Consider the following 16951-nt stretch of genomic DNA (forward strand, 5'->3'; position numbering starts at 1 on the left):
TTTGCCCTGGCTGGTGCAGCTCAGTGAACTGAGTGCCAGCCTGCAAACTGTAAGGTGGCAGATTCAATTCCCAGTCAGGGCACATGCCTGGGTTGCAGTCAAGGTCCCTAGTTCGGGGCATGTGAAAGGCAACCAATCTATGTATCATTCACACATCAATGTTTCTTTCTCTCTCTTTCTCCCTCCCTTCCCCTCTCTCTAAAAATAAATAAATAAAATCTTTTTAAAAAGTGCCAAGACAGTTCTAGTGTTGATCGAATGTTTGAAATAGTAATCTTCATTAGCAATATAACATGAGTCTAATGGAAGGGGAATGGATATAGCAAAAGGATATCTTGATGTTGTATTCTATATTCTTGATTGCAAAATATTCAAAGTTGAAACTAAGATGAATTATAAAAATATATACATTAATTAATAAAATGCATGTATATGCATCCCCCTACCCACTTTATTTTTTAAAATTATGTCTACTGTGGTAAAATATATATAACATAAAATTTAGCTTTTTTAAAAATTCTATTGATTTTTAGAGAGAGAGAAACACTGATTTGTTGTTCCACTTATTCAGGCATCCATTGGTTGATTCTTGTACATAACCTGACAGGAGATGGAACCCGCAAACTTGGCATATCAGGACAACGCAATAACCAAATGAGCAACCCAGCCAGGGCCAGAATTTAGCATCTTAACTATTTTTAAGTGTACAATTCAGTGATATTACGTATATTCATACTGTACAACCATCACGACCATCTATCTTAAGAACTATTTTCACATTGAAAACTGAAACCCATTGAACAATAACTCCCCATTCCCTCTCCCCAGAGATTTGTAACCACCATGCTACTTTCTGTCTCTACAGTTTGGGCTTATCTAAGTACCTCATAAAAGTGGAATCACACAGTTGTTTGTCTTTTTTGTGAGTGGCCTAATTTCACTTTACATAATCTCCTCAAGATGTATCCCTTTTTTTAGCATATGTCAGAATTTCCTTCTTTTTTCAGGCTAACTAATATTCCACTGTAGGTATATGCCACATTTTGTTTATCCATTCATCCGTCAATGGATACTTACATTACTTTCCTTTTAGCTATTGCGAATAGCTATAATCACGGGTATAGAAATATTTCTTTGGGACTCTGCTTTCAATTTTACTGGGTATATATCCAAAAGTAGGATTGTTGGATCATACAGTAATTCTATTTTTAATTTTTTGAGGAACTACCAAACTGTTTTTCAGAGCATCTGCTCCATTTTACATTCCACCAACAGTGCACAAGAGTTCCCATTTCTCTATACCAAAAGTTTTTTTTGATAGCCATACTAATGAGTGAGTTAATATCTAATCATTGTTTTGATTTTTATTTTCCTAATGGTTAGTGATATTGAGAACCTTTACATGTACTTAATGGCCATTTGTGTATCTTCTTTGGAAAAATGCCTATTCAAGTCCTTTGCCCCCTTTTTAACTGCCTACCCATTTAACTTGCTTACAATGTTTCCTCTTAGCCTGATCAATTACTAGTCACTATTCAATATTTATATCGATGTTCCCTTCATTAAGTAATGAAATGAAAATTATTGCTTTGGAAACAAAGTGATACACACATACAGATGGGTGCATGTGTGTATATAATATCCATTTTCTACATATGCATTAAGGAAGCGTAATCCATGGCATAAATATTTATTATCTAGTTGAGTAAATAATTACATATATAAAAAACACATAACACTGTACGTGTAATAGTATACTGTGTAGTATGTTATATATATTATATATAACCTTAATATGAGTATAGTATCTACATATATAGTACATGATATATAAAATATTTAGTACATAGAGTATATATGTATAACTGTTTACTGAATTAGATAAGTTTCTTCATGCCATGGATTATATCATATTTCTTTAATCAACTCAGTACTAAGCATACCTAGGTGTTCTCAATAAGCCTCAATAAAACTTTATGAATTATTATTAACCTTTATAAATCAATAGATAAAATTTTTATTGGCTGAATAAATCTTTTATAGGAACAAATTACTTTTCTTGCTTTGATTTTTGTATCTAAAATGAAGGTCAATGTCATTTAAAATCAGCATTATAATAAAAGAAACAGAAGAAAATAAAGCTGAGTAAACTTCCAAGTTCAAACATTTACAAAATTCCTTCATCTAACACATTGTTATGAAAACCTTCTAAAATAAATCTTCAATAATGCCAAGAAAACAGACCAGAGAGTCATATTAAAATGAATTCACTGCTTAAAATATGTGTGTGTCTGTGCCCATATTGCTGAATGTAAAGCCTATTCAGAATCCTGTCAACTTATTGCCAAAATAAACACTTAGTGGAAACGGGCCAGTGAAATGGTCCCAAAGAAGTATTTTGGGTGGGGATCACTTGAGAAAAAGAGCAGTGCATAATGAACCTCCTCTCAAAAATGAATTGCAAAAGGTACAAGGCAATATGAGAGAAATAGATCCTCTTCTTACTTAACAATCATTATTGCTACTTTCCAGAACCTGAGGTAAGTCAAAACAACCCACTAAGAGAGCACGTATTTTGCTAAAAATTGGAGCTAAAATATTAACACGGGCTCTGTGCTTTAGGAGCTCACAATCTAGCCAAAAAAAATAAAGAAGAAATCACGTTTCAAATCTGAGCAATATGAAACCACAGGATACACAATAATTTTGAAGTCTTCCCTTTTATTCCCATACAACTGTAAGCAACAGTGGATCCTGCTATACAGGAAGCAACTATTTTCCCACCCCAATATTGCAACAATTATAGGAAGCTTATGGTAACCCATAGGAGAGGGATCTGTCACCTAAGTGCTCTGTGGCAGCTTAATGAGTCTTCCGCTGGAAAGGAGGGCAATTCAGTACTAATGCACCCAGTATTAATGGGTAAAGAAAGGAATGCTAAAGTAGGGCACCTGACAATGGTAGCTGAGGAAACAAAAAAAAAACAAAAAAACACGAAAAAACAAGAAACAAATGGACTAGCAAAAGAGGCAAAATCCCCTACAACTTATGCTTTAGTCTACACAGATATGAACTCATAAAAAAATTAAAGTAAAAAGCTATTTCTGAACACATAAGAAGCTACAGGAAGTAACAAGTACTCAAGTGGCTTAGAATTTATTGGGCACCTCTAAGTTGTACAAGACACCCATTCAATGAATACACCCATCTGTCCTTGCAGATACAGAGTACTGAGATATTTTTCAATGCGTAACTTTTTCAAAGAGCTTTGTCACTATTCTACCAACACTTGGAATAAGGTATCTAGGTTTGAGATTAATTCAGGAAGGAAATTAATGATTTACTTCATGACATTTAGGTGACACCCTACAACATACCTAATGTTGCCAATTATTATAAAAACAATTCTTTAATCAGCAAGCTGTTACCAATTAGAACAGTGGATAACTAAATTAGTTCATATGTTAAGTCAGGAAATGGGGAAGACTAGATGGGGTCAAAAGACTATGTCCTTCCCAGTCCAATTTAGACATCAGTACGGGTTCTTATCTTTTTGGTTTCACTTTAATTCTTGTATGTGAAAATTTGTCTCAAACCTATATCCATATCTAGGATCCCAGTTCAAAACAGGAAAAATATTTGTAAGAGTAATCAAAAGAAGAGACACATGGAAATAAATTTTCATAAAGAAGTTTTATAGCATTAGAAAAATGTAAGTTTCAAGTACTTATTTTCATTTTGAATATAATTCCAAACATTTTTGTATGGTTTTTCAGTCCAACAGAATTTTAAGAAGTAAAACATAGCAATAGAGACAAACACAGAGGTGTAATATTTTTGACAAAAAAGGAGAAACCATAAAGAGTATAGTAGGATTTAAAATAGCACACAATAATGTAATGATGTTCATAATGATGACCAGAGTTATCAAGAAAAGGAAAAATATATTCACATTTTGGAAATACTACTTTCATAATGGGGAAAAAGCAATTAAAAAATTAAAAGGAGGGCTAGTAAGTGCATTACATATTGATGAAACATTTTGTTATAACTAAAATGAAAAGCAGTTTTGGCACTGAAAGGAATAAGCTACCCTTATCCAAAAAGCTTACTCTATCTACTACAGCTCATTCTCAAATAATTACTATACATAAACTGGATATAATATTTACTCTGTATTTAATTACATTAATAAAATTAAATAAGCAATTTGGAAAATATGCCATGGAGTAAGATGTGGCTAAAGATTAGCAGGAAAAAAACATCAAAACAAAAAAAGTGAAAATTATGCTTTTCAGAAAATAAAATGTAATTACAGTACAAGTAAAAATGAACTTTAAATATATTTTCAAGAATAAAAATATCAGTAAACAATTTCATAAATTATTAAATATGATAATACTTAAAAATTGAATATAATGACCTAAGAACCTCTTCCCAAGACTGTAATTGGGTTGGAAAAAAATCAAATCAAGGTAGAGTGCCTTGAATACTGATAATACAACATAATCTACTTAAGGAAACAAATATTTACCCATTTCTAGCTGCCAAATGAAGTGGAGTACAGCCGGAAATATCTTGATAGTTAGGGTTTGCTCCTTTCTTTAATAGCAGAACCAAGCATTCCACAGAGCCACAACTAAAACAATATTAAAAACAGATCAGATATATTCGACAAACAGCCAAGTTGACATAGCTTAAAGAACAAAAACCTCTATTAAACACATTATTTTTAGAGTCCATAGTAACCTAAAATTTGGCTTAACTTCTGTCACAAATAATAAATATCATCTACTTTAAGATACTATAAAGCCAATGACCATGTGCAGTTAGCATATGAAATCTTATATTGGTTGGAAAAAAGAAAAATTTTGATAAATGAACTCTCTTAAGTACATCTAGGAAAGACAGTCCCTGTGCCTAACCTACTCTGATCTGACCTAGAACAATCTAAGACAGTACATATGAGACTTGAGTCCAATCTCAAGGTTAACAATTTATTTAGAGAAAGAACGCAAGCATGACACACTATGCCCTAAACATATAAAGAATCACTCAGCTGTCCTCATCGCTCTCCATAACTACTGTGGGCCAACACTGACTCAAAGTCAACTACTGATCATTACTCTAGATCAGAGTTTGATCCAAAATATCTTTAATCTTACTTTGCTGCAATGTGAAGCAGGCTTCTTTTTACACGTCCAAATGCATAGTTAACATCAAACTTCGAATTTGATAGTAGTTCAGAAACAGACCTGCACAAAAGAAAAAATTAAAGTGTTCATATGTTTTAAAAAACACATAGCTAAAGTTAGTTGCTCTTTAGGTAGTCTTACCAGATTCTGTCTTGCATAAACTAAAAAACAACCATTGTTCTTTAAGCGTAGCATGGCTGCCAGCATAGAATCATCCAAAAACCAATTGCCCTGACCGATAAACTAGTGCTGAAGTTTTCTTCATCTACACTGTGTCACCTGCTCTGAAGACAGTTAGGTGGCCTTCAGCTCCCCCTAGATTCTTGACGAACAAAAGGAGCAGGGCTGGCTGCTCCCCTTGCAGAAAGCTGAGCCCAACTATATAAATCTTGATCAAGAAGAAAAATCAGAGACAAAAACATGTTTTAATTATTATCAGAATTTTAAAGCAAAAAACTTGTTTCAAAATATAGTTTCTCTTCATTTTTTTCTTACTTACACCAAACTATCCAATGGCTAAATACAGCAGAGCGGTCTGCTAAAAGTGTAAACACCTCATCCCACAATCATATAACTGCGTCTTTTTTTACTTTATTTTTGTTATCAACACAATTACAGATATCCCACTTTTTCCCCTCTTTGCCCACCTCCACTCACCCCTGACCAACCAAATACTTGATTTAATAGCTAACTACTTATTTTAAAAAGTCTGTTGCCATAGAATCTTAGAAAATCATGTTTCTTAATTCACAGACAGACAATTATAACAGACTTAAATAACTTGCCCCAGAACAACATTTATGTCCAAACTGCATGTGTATATACACACAACATTCAGATAAATTTACATTTCTCAAAAAGCATAAATTTGTGAAATTGGGACTCACCTGTGTTGGTCAGCCATAACCATTGGCATTAACGTATAAACAGCAGTTTCATTATCTGATAAAGAAAAATAAAAACAGAAAAAGAATTCATTTATCTCCTACCTTTCAGCTAGTGTTTGAATTCACTTTTATTTATTACTAATGGTCATTTCTCAATTCAATGAATTTTAGAGGTTTATGTTTTTTAAATAAGTTACTTACAAAGGAATAACCCTAACAACTCCCATTTAGTCCTTAAAAAGTTAATTTTTTAATTTTTTAGTTTTTAATCCTCACTTGAGGATATGCTCATTGATTTTAGAAGAGAGAGGAAGAGGGGAAAGGAGAAGGAGGAGAGAGAAAGAGAGATGTGAGAGAGAAACATCAACCAGTTACCTCCCACAGGTGCCCCAATGGAGGATCGAACCTGCAATCTTTTGGTGCACGGGAGTGACACTCCTACCAAACGAACCACCAGGCCAGGGCCAGCCGTTACAACGTTAATACCAAAGCTAACACTGATGAGTTCAATTTTGAGGAGGAGAACAACGACATAGTATCAAAATATCTCCCCAAAATATTAATTACAGAGGAAAAATAATAAATTTATAGTGGAAAACCAAGAAGTTATCACCTACTCAAGTGACAAAGGGTAGTAACATCACCAAAAATAATGTACATTGATTTCATACAGCCCTTGATATGATCCACTGAGAAGGGCAACATCACTTTTTTAATATTCTTGCCAAAAATGCCCAACTTTAATCATGAGAAAACACTGGACAAACCCAAATTAAGAAGGATTCCACAAAATATCTAAATAGTACTCTTACAGTCTCAAGGACATTAAGCCCTGGCCAGTTTACTCAGTTGGTTGGAGCATCGTCCTGTACACCAAAAAGTTGCGGGTTCAATCCCCCCCCCGTCAAGGCACACATGATCAGTAACTGATGGAGAGGTAACTGATCACTATTTCTCTCTTACACTGGTGTTTCTCTCTCCCTTTTTCTCTCTCTGAAATCAATAAAAATATACCCTCGGTGAGGATTTTTTTAAAAAGTCTCAAGGTCATTAAATACAAGGAAAAACTGAAGAATTATTAGTTTGGGGAAGGCTATGACAACTAAATGTAATATGGTATCCTGGATTGGATCCTAAAGTAGAGAAAGGGCATTAGTGGGAAAACTTGTCAAATGAAAATAAAGTCTACAATGTAGTTAATGGTATTATATCAATGTTAACTCCTCAATTTTGATAACTGTACTATAGCAGTAAAAGATGTGAACATTAGGGGAAGTTAGGGAAAGAGTTTATGGGAATTCTGCACTACATATACAACTTTTCTGTAAGTCTAAAATTAGTTAAAAAATAAAACATTTAAAAAAATAACTACATGCCCTGGCTGATGTGGCTCAGTGGATTGAGCAGTAGCCTGCGAACTAAAAGATTACCTGTTATTCCCAGTCAGGGCACAGGCTTGGGTTTCAGGCCTTGTCCCCAGTTGGGGATGTGCTAGAGGCAATCGATCAATGTTTCTCTCCCTTTCTTCCTCCATTCCCCTCTCTCCAAAAATATATAAAATCTTTAAAAACAAGCACAAGCACAAAAAAGGAGAAGGAGCAGCTGCAGCTCCGAGCAGAGTAGGTAGGAAACCAAACGGGAGCAGGAGCTAGGTGGGCACCGTGGCCGGGATCACTACCATCGAGGTAGCGAAACGCAAGATCCAAGTTCTGCAGCAGCAGGCCGATAACGCAGAGGAGAGGGCACAGAGCCTCCAGCGGGAAGTGGAGGGAGAAAGACAGGCCGACAACAAGCTGAGGCTGAGGTGGCTCCCTTCAAGCACAGGATGCAGCTAGTTGAAATGGAGCTGGACCACACTCAGGAGCGCCTGGCCCACTGCCTGCAAAAACTGGAGGAAGCTGAGAAAGCTACTAATGATAGAGAGAGAGCGATGAAGGTTATTGAAAACCGAGCTTTAAAAGATGAAGATGGAACTCCAGGAAATCCAATTCAAAGAAGCTAAGCACATGCACAAGGGGCAGATAGAATTATTAAGAGGTGGCTTGTAAATTGGTAATTATTGACGGAGACTTGGGACGCACAAACGAACAGGCTGAGCTGGCAGAGTCCCGTTGCCGAGATGGATACACAGATCAGACTGATGGACCAGACCCTTGAAGTGTCGAGCGCTGCCGAAGAAAAGTACTCTCAAAAAGAAAACAAATATGAGAAAGAGATAAAGATTCTTACTGACAAATTCAAGGAGGCAGAGACCCATGCTTAGTTTGCTGATAAATCAGTAGCCAAGGTGGAAAAGACAATTGGTGATTTGGAAGTTAAACTGAAACGGATCAAAGAGAAATGACTCAGTACACAAAGGATGCGGGACCAAACTTTCTGATCTGAAGGGGGTGTGGAGCACCCCAGTCCCGCCCTGCTGCTGCTCCTCCCTCTGACCCTTACTCCGCCTGAGGCCAATCTGCCAGAAGCTGACCTTTAAACTGAGGGCTGATCTTTGGCTGAAAGGCTGCTTTCTCCTTTCACTTCTTCCCCCACCCCCAACTCGCCCAAAGTTTTTCGCCAAAATGTCTCTGCCTCTCTCCAGAGATTCTGGTTGGACTAAAGCTGAGCACCTTTGGGAACATTTAAGGGAATGTGAGCACAACGCCAAGTGTCTTTAAAAGCATGTTGTGATATACACATTTTGTAATTATCTTTGTTGTTGTTTTTGTTGTTGTAGGAGCAACCATTTGTGAAACATTTCAAATAATTCCACGGTTCTCGTACAGCAGTCTATTCTCACTTTTAAAAGGTAACTTTTTAGCTTAATCCCTATTGCACTCCATTGAGGAGAGACAAAGGTATGGGCCTGCCTTACTGAGAGCCAAACAGAGCCCAGAGACTCTGCTATGGGGAATCACTGCTTTGTGCAGAGTACCAGTCAAACTGGAAAGGTTATTCCGGGGGGAGTTAGGGAAAAAAAGTGATGTTCTGGTGAGACCTCTCTGAGACCAAATCCTGACCCATCTCTACCCCCTTCTCAATGGTTTACAAAATAAACTGTGCAACTCTTACGTTGAAGTGACTGGTTATCTGCTCTCATGCCTCCTTAAAAGAAAATTGTTTTTGCCACTGACTTAGCCGTATAAAACTCATCTCATCAGCCTTTTCTGGGTCTGAAGCTGCTGTCTCTAAAAGTGCCATCTCATTGTGCTTTGTATCAGTCAGTGCTGGAGAAATCTTGAATAGTTTATGTACAAAATTGTTTATAAATTTTGAAACTTTGCTTCTTTGGGGTTGGAGGGCACTGGCCAACCCACCTGGCTGTGAAAGCTCTCTACGATCTGGGCTGGCAGTGTGCTGATCTTTAAAAGTTTCTTTCCTTACCCAGTACCCCATTTTTGGTGAGGTTTCTGTGAGGTCTGTTAGGTGCACATCCTGCAGCTTATAGGCTTAAAACGTACTCTTCTTTGTTGTAGTCTCTTTGGGGGCCAGTGGGACAAAGAGAAACCAATAGTGCAACTATTTTGATACTGAAAATTGTCAAATGTCTCTTTAAAATACAGAACTAGTCCCTCAGGGGAAACAACAACAACAGCAAAGGAGGGAGAATTGTTATCATTACAAGTAACTTCAGAGATAAAGCAACCAAATGTATGGACTTTGTCTGGATACTGACTCAAATCAACTGTAAGAGGATATTTTTGAGAAGAAAAAACTAATTATGGACTAGGTAATTAATGATAAAAAATTATCATTAATTATGGCATTGCAATTATATTTGAAAAAACAATTTATATATTTAGGAATGTATACTGAAGAATTTAGATATGAAAAGGAAGTAAGTTACTATTTCTTCACATTTTTTTTATTTAACTATTTGGGAGTATATACATGCAAAGCAATTCGCTCCTAATCAACATTCACAATTTCAGTATGGAGATGCAACTCTCTTGCTATAAAAATAAAATACCAAAGAATCCTATTAACTAACAGTCAACATGTTTTAAACTATTATCTTAGAGGCACTGCTCTAAGCACTTTTCTTTTTTCTTCATTGCATCATTTCCTTTATCCTCACAACTATCTCATGATATAGGCACTATTATTATCCCCATTTTACAAATGAGAAAACTGAAGCACTAAAGTAACAAGCTGAATGATGGTGACATTAAGTGGCTAGATTTCAAACATGGCTAATTCCAAAGCCCCATAATAAAGTTTTCAGTGTACCCAGTATGCGCTATAGATAGTAACCAAAGGTTTAAAGTACAAAACATACTATTCACAGATGCAATACATTGTAATGTTTTATTACTTTATAGGTTTTGGGGGGTTTTTTTTGTTTGTTTTTAATGTTGACTGCAGCTATTAAGTTGTTCCCATCAACTACAAGTAAGTCACCACCAGGAGTTGAAAAACACTACACTAAGCCTCCCTGGGCATGGTAACATTTTTTTTGCTTGATTTTTTAAATTAAATTTGTTAGGATGACATTGGTTAATAAAATTATGTATGTTTCAAGTGTACAAGTCTACGATACATCATCCAAAGTCAAATCTTCAAGTGCACAATTCTGTGATACCACCCAAAGTCAAATCTTCTGTCACCATATATTTGACCCCCTTAACCCTCCCATGCTCCTTCCTTCTGGTAATTACCATACTATTGCCTGTGTCTATGAGTTTTTATTTATGTTTCTTGTTGATTCATTTGTTGTTTTCAGTTTTACATCCCACATGAGTGATGTCATATGGCTGACTTTTTCTGTCGACTTATTTCACTTAGCATATTTTCAAGATCCATCCGTCCTGTTATAAATGACAGCATTTCATCTTTTCTTATGGCTAAGTAGTATTTCATTGTATCTTTGTACACCTTGGTTTTCCAATCATCTATCCAGGGGCACTTTTGTTGTTTCCGTATCTTCGTCACTGAATAATACTGCAATGAACACAGGGGTACATATATCTACGTGAATAAATGTTTTCAAATTTTTCAGGCAGATACCCAGAAAGGTTGCTCAGTCATATGACAACTCTATTCTTAATTTTTTTAAGAATCTCCTTACAGTTTTTCATATTGACTGTACCAATTCAAATTCCTACCAGCAATGAATTTTTCTCTGGGTTCCTTTTTCTCCCCAACCTCTCCAACACCTGTTATTTCTTGTCTTGTTGATAACAGACATTTTAACAGGTGTGAGGTGGTATCTCATTGTAGTTTTGATTTTGCATTTCCCTAACAGCTAGTGAGGCTGAGTATTTTTTCATGTATCTGTTCAGGAGAAGTGTCTGTTCAGGGCCTCTGTCTATTTTTTATTTGGATTGTTTTTGGGTTTTTTGTGGTGGTTTTATTTTGTTTTTGGTGTTGAGTTGTATGAGTTCTTTAAACATTTTGGATATTAACCCTTTTTAAGGGGGTGGTATTTGCAAATATCTTCTCCCATTTGGTTGTCTGCCTTTTTGTTTTGTTGGCGGTTTCTTTTGCGGTGTGGAAGCTTTTTCTTTTGATACAGTCCCATTCATTGATTTTTGTTTTCACTAACATTCTTTATATCTCACATAATACACACACCAATAAAAATACAAACTTCTAAACCATGACAATTTCAATTAAGTAACTCCATAATCAACAAAGTCATAAACAGGAAATGCCTTTATTTGTGAATTCAAACTTATAAATCAGGATAGTGCACAATTTTAAGTGAGCATAGGTAATCATCATGAGGTTCACACAGGTTTTAATTATAAGGTGTTACTTAGGTAACATTTAAATGTAGACCTTATTTTTTTAAGTTAAATCTAACCTTATAAAAATATAGCTCACATACATTAAAAGGTAGGAAGAAACACATAGAATCATAACTATGGTGCTAGAAGGAGACTAACTAGTAAATACTTTCCTTAAAACAGACTATAACTTGTCAGGTACTTCCTTCTCTACTCTCATAAAGATACTGAGTACTAGATGTATAATTTAAGTGTTCAGTGATAAAAAAAAAAGTTTAATCTCTTACTTAACCAGATATGTTGGTCATTTTCATTAATAAAATTTCACAACTCAACAACTAATGAAAATCTTAAAAAACATTTATGTGTTATATATACAATTACTCCTCAAACCATCAAATGGAAGTGATTTTTTTAAAACACTGATAATTATCCTAATCATCATGCAAATATATGCTAAAATGGGCTCAAGTTCTGTCATTTTATTATATAAGCTACATTCACTGTAATGCAGTAGTTTAAGACTTCTTCCATGTAAGCAAACAATATAAATCAACTTTTCAAAGTCCACTGAGAATCCATATCCCTAAAGTAAGTTCTTTCCTTTCACTTCCTCTCTCATAAGAATATTCTTACATCAGCTCTGAAGAGGATGACCCAACAACCTCCACTCCCTCCATTACTTAATGGCAACACTCAAGTTTTCATCAAGCCAAGGAAATATAAATGTGTCCTCTCAGTACAATTCAGGAAATCAAGTATCTGCAGTTTAATCCTATGTGACAATTTTAGAGTAAAAACTGATTAAAAACTTTCCAACCCTAATAATGTGCTCCAATTAGATGCTTATTAATTGATGAACTCTAGCAATGCAAAATAAATTTCTGATTAGTTCCTAAATTTAGAGAGAACTCTGAAGTTCTCTTCAGCCTTCCAAATGCAAACACAACAATCTGGAATTTTATAATTAGAATATGATACACACACACAAAAGAGCCAATCTCAGAAAATTCAGAAACAGTCATCAAAATTTAGGGACGAAGATAATTAAAGGAACAAGATGAGCACAAACTCACTATAATCAAAGAAAAACAAATATAAGCAAAATACCACTTCTACCTAACAGCATGGGAAAAAGTTTTATTTTTAGTTACTCTAGTTTTCAGGGCCTCTCAGATTATTGGTGGAATCCTCCAAAGAGTATGTTAAGAGGTAAACACTCACAATTTTTAAAATGTTGTTATAATTAGATCTATAATTCTTCTTTTACATATTAATCCTAATATGTAAATATTTATAGAGACGATTTAAAAAGTACCAGCTTTACCTCATAAAATCTATCTTAAGAAAATTAGACTCTATATTTGTTACATATATCCTATGAATCCTACAAAGTCATTAAGCATATTTAAAGATACAAAAAAAGTGGTTCATTTTCTAAAAGCAAAATAAAAGACTATATGTAGTATGATCTTAATGTGATAGAAAAAGAAATAATAATAAAAGTTAAGAAAATAATAACATTGTTTATTATTGGGTGAATAACAGAATTTTTGATTTTTCTTTTCAAAATTTTCTACAATGAAAGTGCACTACTATTTTTAAAACCAGGAAACAACAAATTCTAAATCATATTTATATTAAAAAGGCTGGGATCTAACCTAGGCAATACAAATTGCTGTGTAAATAAACCTGCACATGCAGTCTTCTTCAACTTATATTAATAATATGACTGGACAATGAGTGAGAGCAACACTTAAGAAATAAACTCAAAGGTGGAAGAAAATGTTGAAGCTGGAATTCAAGCTACTAAAAATCAGGATTATTTTCAGTCAACTACTTCATAATAGCAAGGTATTAAATAAAAAATTATTGAGAAACAGTGACCACAGATCATCCCTATTCTTGAGTCATAAGTAGAGTCTAGAGAAAATTTTTTCAAGAAAATTACTCCCAAAGTATCCAGACCCACATCTCTTTGATGACTCCCTCCAAAGGTCTCTGTCACTAATTTACAAATCATCTCTCCAGCAACAATTCAAATAAAGTTTTGAAAAAATAAGATAAACTGATGTAATGCATAAAAAAAAAATCAGCAACCGTAATAGCCTAACCCTTCCCTCACATAAACGAAAGCCTCTGAGAGAGGCTGACTGTCATCCTCCACTGCCACTAAAACGTCAGAATTCAAGAGGCTGCAAACAAAATGGCTTTCTTTCTCACCTCTGTTATAGGTAGCATTTTACCTGTCCTGAAAGGACCGTCCCTGCCTGGTACACTGAACTAAAATTCCTAAATTGCAGTGGTCGCTCCTCGTTCCTTTTAGAAGCTCCCCAGCTCCCACTTATGCCTGACCAATAGATAAAGGATGAAGGCAGGCAAGCACATTAAAGAAAAGTGTAAATACGAGTTTGTACATACACAGTATTTCAAGAGGACAGGTTTCACATTTGACACCCTCTTATTCACCTATTGTGAAAATACAATAGTGCTCTTCGCCAGGGATCCCCATCCTCCCGTCCACTCACTGCCTGTTAGGAACCTGGCCGTGAGCAAAGCTTGCCTGAGGTCCATCCCCTGTCGCCCCGCCCCCCTCGACAGTGGGCGCGCCAGGGAAGCTCACCTGAGCTCCGCCTCCAGTCTCCCCGTCCCATTCATCCACAGCGGTAGAGCTAGGGAACCTCACCTAACCTCCACCTCCTGTCGCCCGTCCCCGATCATCCACAAAACCGGTCCTTGGTGCCAAAAAGGTTGGGGACCGCTGCTCTACTCTTTCAAAAATAAAAGACTGCTTAATCCCCACCCCACCCACTGCAGCCTAAAGTAAATAATACTATTTTTGGCGCATCTCCCTATCCCCAACAAACAGCAACTGTAAAATGGCCCTCAACTGTGTTGTTTCCGGAATCTGGGTCTCCGCCATCCGTCGGGAGAGACTTCTGTCTCTTCTGCTTCTTCCATCAGCAGGACCAGCCACTACCTTGGCCCCTTCAGCAAACTACCCCCTGCCTAGGTGAGAGCAAGAGCGAAGGGTGGTCGGGGGTCCAGCCCCGCCCCTCCCAGATCAGGAAAGTAAATATAGGCATTTTGTCAGCTTTCAGTTACTTTTCCCACCGGCCTCTCAGGGCGCGAGCTCCACCCCCGGGCCGGCCGCCCCTGGATCCCAGTCCCGAGCCGCGCGGCCCCGCTCACCGTCGGGCAGCTCCACGGTGCGAGCGCGGCGCAGCGAGCGAGTCAGGCGGTTGAGCTGCTCCATCGCTCTCTCCATCCTCGGCGCGCACTCAGCGCCTACCTAGCCGCGCCGGCGGCCTCCGCGCCCGGCGCCCTACATTCCGCCCCGACCCGTCCTGCGGTCGGATGCGCCGGCTCGCCCCGGCCGGCGCCCGGGACTTGCGAGGACTGCAAGGACTGCACTGTGCCGCGTTCTGCCTGGGTTTCGGAGATTGCCAAACCGACCACCAAGGGAACACCCGCCACCGCCCCTTCTCTCGCTCTTCCGGCCGCCGCGGCTCTTCCCTCTTGGCCTTGCACGGCCTTCTGGGAATCGTAGTTCGGAACCGGCCTATCCTAGCTAAGCGACTCGGGCGGAGCCAAGCTAGGTGTGCGGTGGTTACTCCTCACTCTGGCAGCGCCGAAGCCCGGGTAGGGCAGTGGGTGCGGAAAGCAGTGCCAAGCCCAGGCGTACCCCCAAGTTCTTGGAGAGACTTTTGGATGTCACCACGCCTTATCTTCTGGTCTTGCAAAGTTGCACGGGAGCCGTTTCCTTGACGTTCAATTGTGTCACTCTACTGTATAGTAGATTGCGGATTTGCACAGTTCTTAAAAACCATCATCCCGGTTTTGGTACATTTGTTTTTCAGACATGTAAATTGTTGAAATATTATACTATTTTCACATATAAAATTTAAATAATAATAGAGTCAAACAAGTGCCAAAGCAGAATACACATTTTCCTTCATTGCAAGTGACTTAACCATAGCTTAATCATTTGTCTCTCCTGCTGGGTGACTTCATAAGGATAGGACCCCATTCCGTCTTGTCTTGTGCCTTATATTCCCGTACTTGCCACAGCACCTGAAACAAAGCTGAAGCTTTGGGGGAAGATCCGGATGATGAATATTTCCGTTTACTTAGTACAATGCTGAAGTGTCAAGGTGGTGACAGGTTCCAGTGGGAAATCCAAAGACTCTGACTTTTTAACTTGCAAAAAACTTCACAATACAAACAAAATGTGAAGGAAAAGAATTTTAAGGAAATCAGTAAGGGATATCATGATTGTCGCTTCTACACAAAAGTTGAGCACAAGCCAAGATAAAAACAGAAATTTGAGCAGCTAAAACATGAAAGAATTAATCCATGCACGTGAATATGAATCTAACACAACTGACAATGAAAAGATAAGGAGGGAATTTTGTCTTCTTGGATATAACCAGTGTCAAGATGGGGCCAGAGTAAGAGAGAATCAAAGAATGTGTATTTTTACATCTTCTTCCTGGCAGAAAGGCAAAGTTATTCCTGCAATGAATGGGCACAGATATGTTGATAATGTATGTTAGCTAGTCCAAAGAAAGAAAGCTAGTCTCACCTGCCCATCCAGGAAATGAAGGGGCATATGGTGGCTGGCATGGGTTTTCTCTGCCAATGCCATCCTAAATTAGTTCCAATCTGCAGCTATCAGTCACTTGTGCCAGTGGTGCAACAGGCTCAGGGCAGAATCCTCACCACCTGGTTCAGATGAGAGCTAACCAGTCTGGCAACAAGGTGGAGAGGTTAAAGTTTCCAAGGAATGCCAAATGCTGCTATCAGCCAATGTGGACTATGCCCAACCCTTTGCCACCTAGCTTCAACTGGAAACGTTCCAACCTTTCTTGGCTTCCCTATACCATTCAGAATGTCAAGTTCCCCACTGCTGGACAGAAGCTAGCACTTCAGTCCCTATTATCACCACCACTCCCTAAGCTGTTGTGCTAAATAAATCATTTTCAATGTCCCATTGACACCAAGTCTGGAGTTTTGTGCAGGGGTAGGAGTTCCCAGTAGCCTCCAAGGTGGGCATCACTCCTGCTGATCACTGTTCACCACAGGAGCAAAGGTTGGAAGAATGTTACAGAATGCTACTGTAGATCCTGCAACATGATATCTCTCAAATTGCTCTGCT

The 16951-nt window shown here is 37.6% G+C and overlaps 1 protein-coding gene and 1 pseudogene across 4 annotated transcripts in view; one reads left to right on the forward strand and one right to left on the reverse strand.

Moving 5' to 3' along the window:
• HACE1 (HECT domain and ankyrin repeat containing E3 ubiquitin protein ligase 1) overlaps positions 1-15268 on the reverse strand; it is a 90566-nt gene extending 75298 nt beyond the window's left edge. For all 4 annotated transcript variants that reach the window (XR_008528773.1, XM_054569771.1, XM_054569770.1 and 1 more), the window contains exons 1-4: positions 14986-15268; positions 6083-6137; positions 5166-5255; positions 4535-4639 (exon numbers count right to left, since the gene is read on the reverse strand). Coding sequence is in view for 3 of the 4 variants with exons in the window: in XM_054569771.1 (XP_054425746.1) it covers positions 4535-4639; positions 5166-5255; positions 6083-6137; positions 14986-15061 (326 nt within the window). In the remaining variant the exon portion in view is untranslated. The remainder of the gene's footprint in view (positions 1-4534; positions 4640-5165; positions 5256-6082; positions 6138-14985) is intronic.
• LOC129067607 (tropomyosin alpha-3 chain-like) lies at positions 6475-8462 on the forward strand (annotated as a pseudogene).
• Positions 15269-16951: the final 1683 nt, after the last annotated feature.

The sequence above is a fragment of the Pteronotus mesoamericanus genome, unplaced genomic scaffold (genome assembly GCF_021234165.1).
Source record: "Pteronotus mesoamericanus isolate MK-2021 breed Mesoamerican mustached bat unplaced genomic scaffold, CSHL_Meso_final contig_20, whole genome shotgun sequence".
Classification (NCBI taxonomy): Eukaryota; Metazoa; Chordata; class Mammalia; order Chiroptera; family Mormoopidae; genus Pteronotus; species Pteronotus mesoamericanus.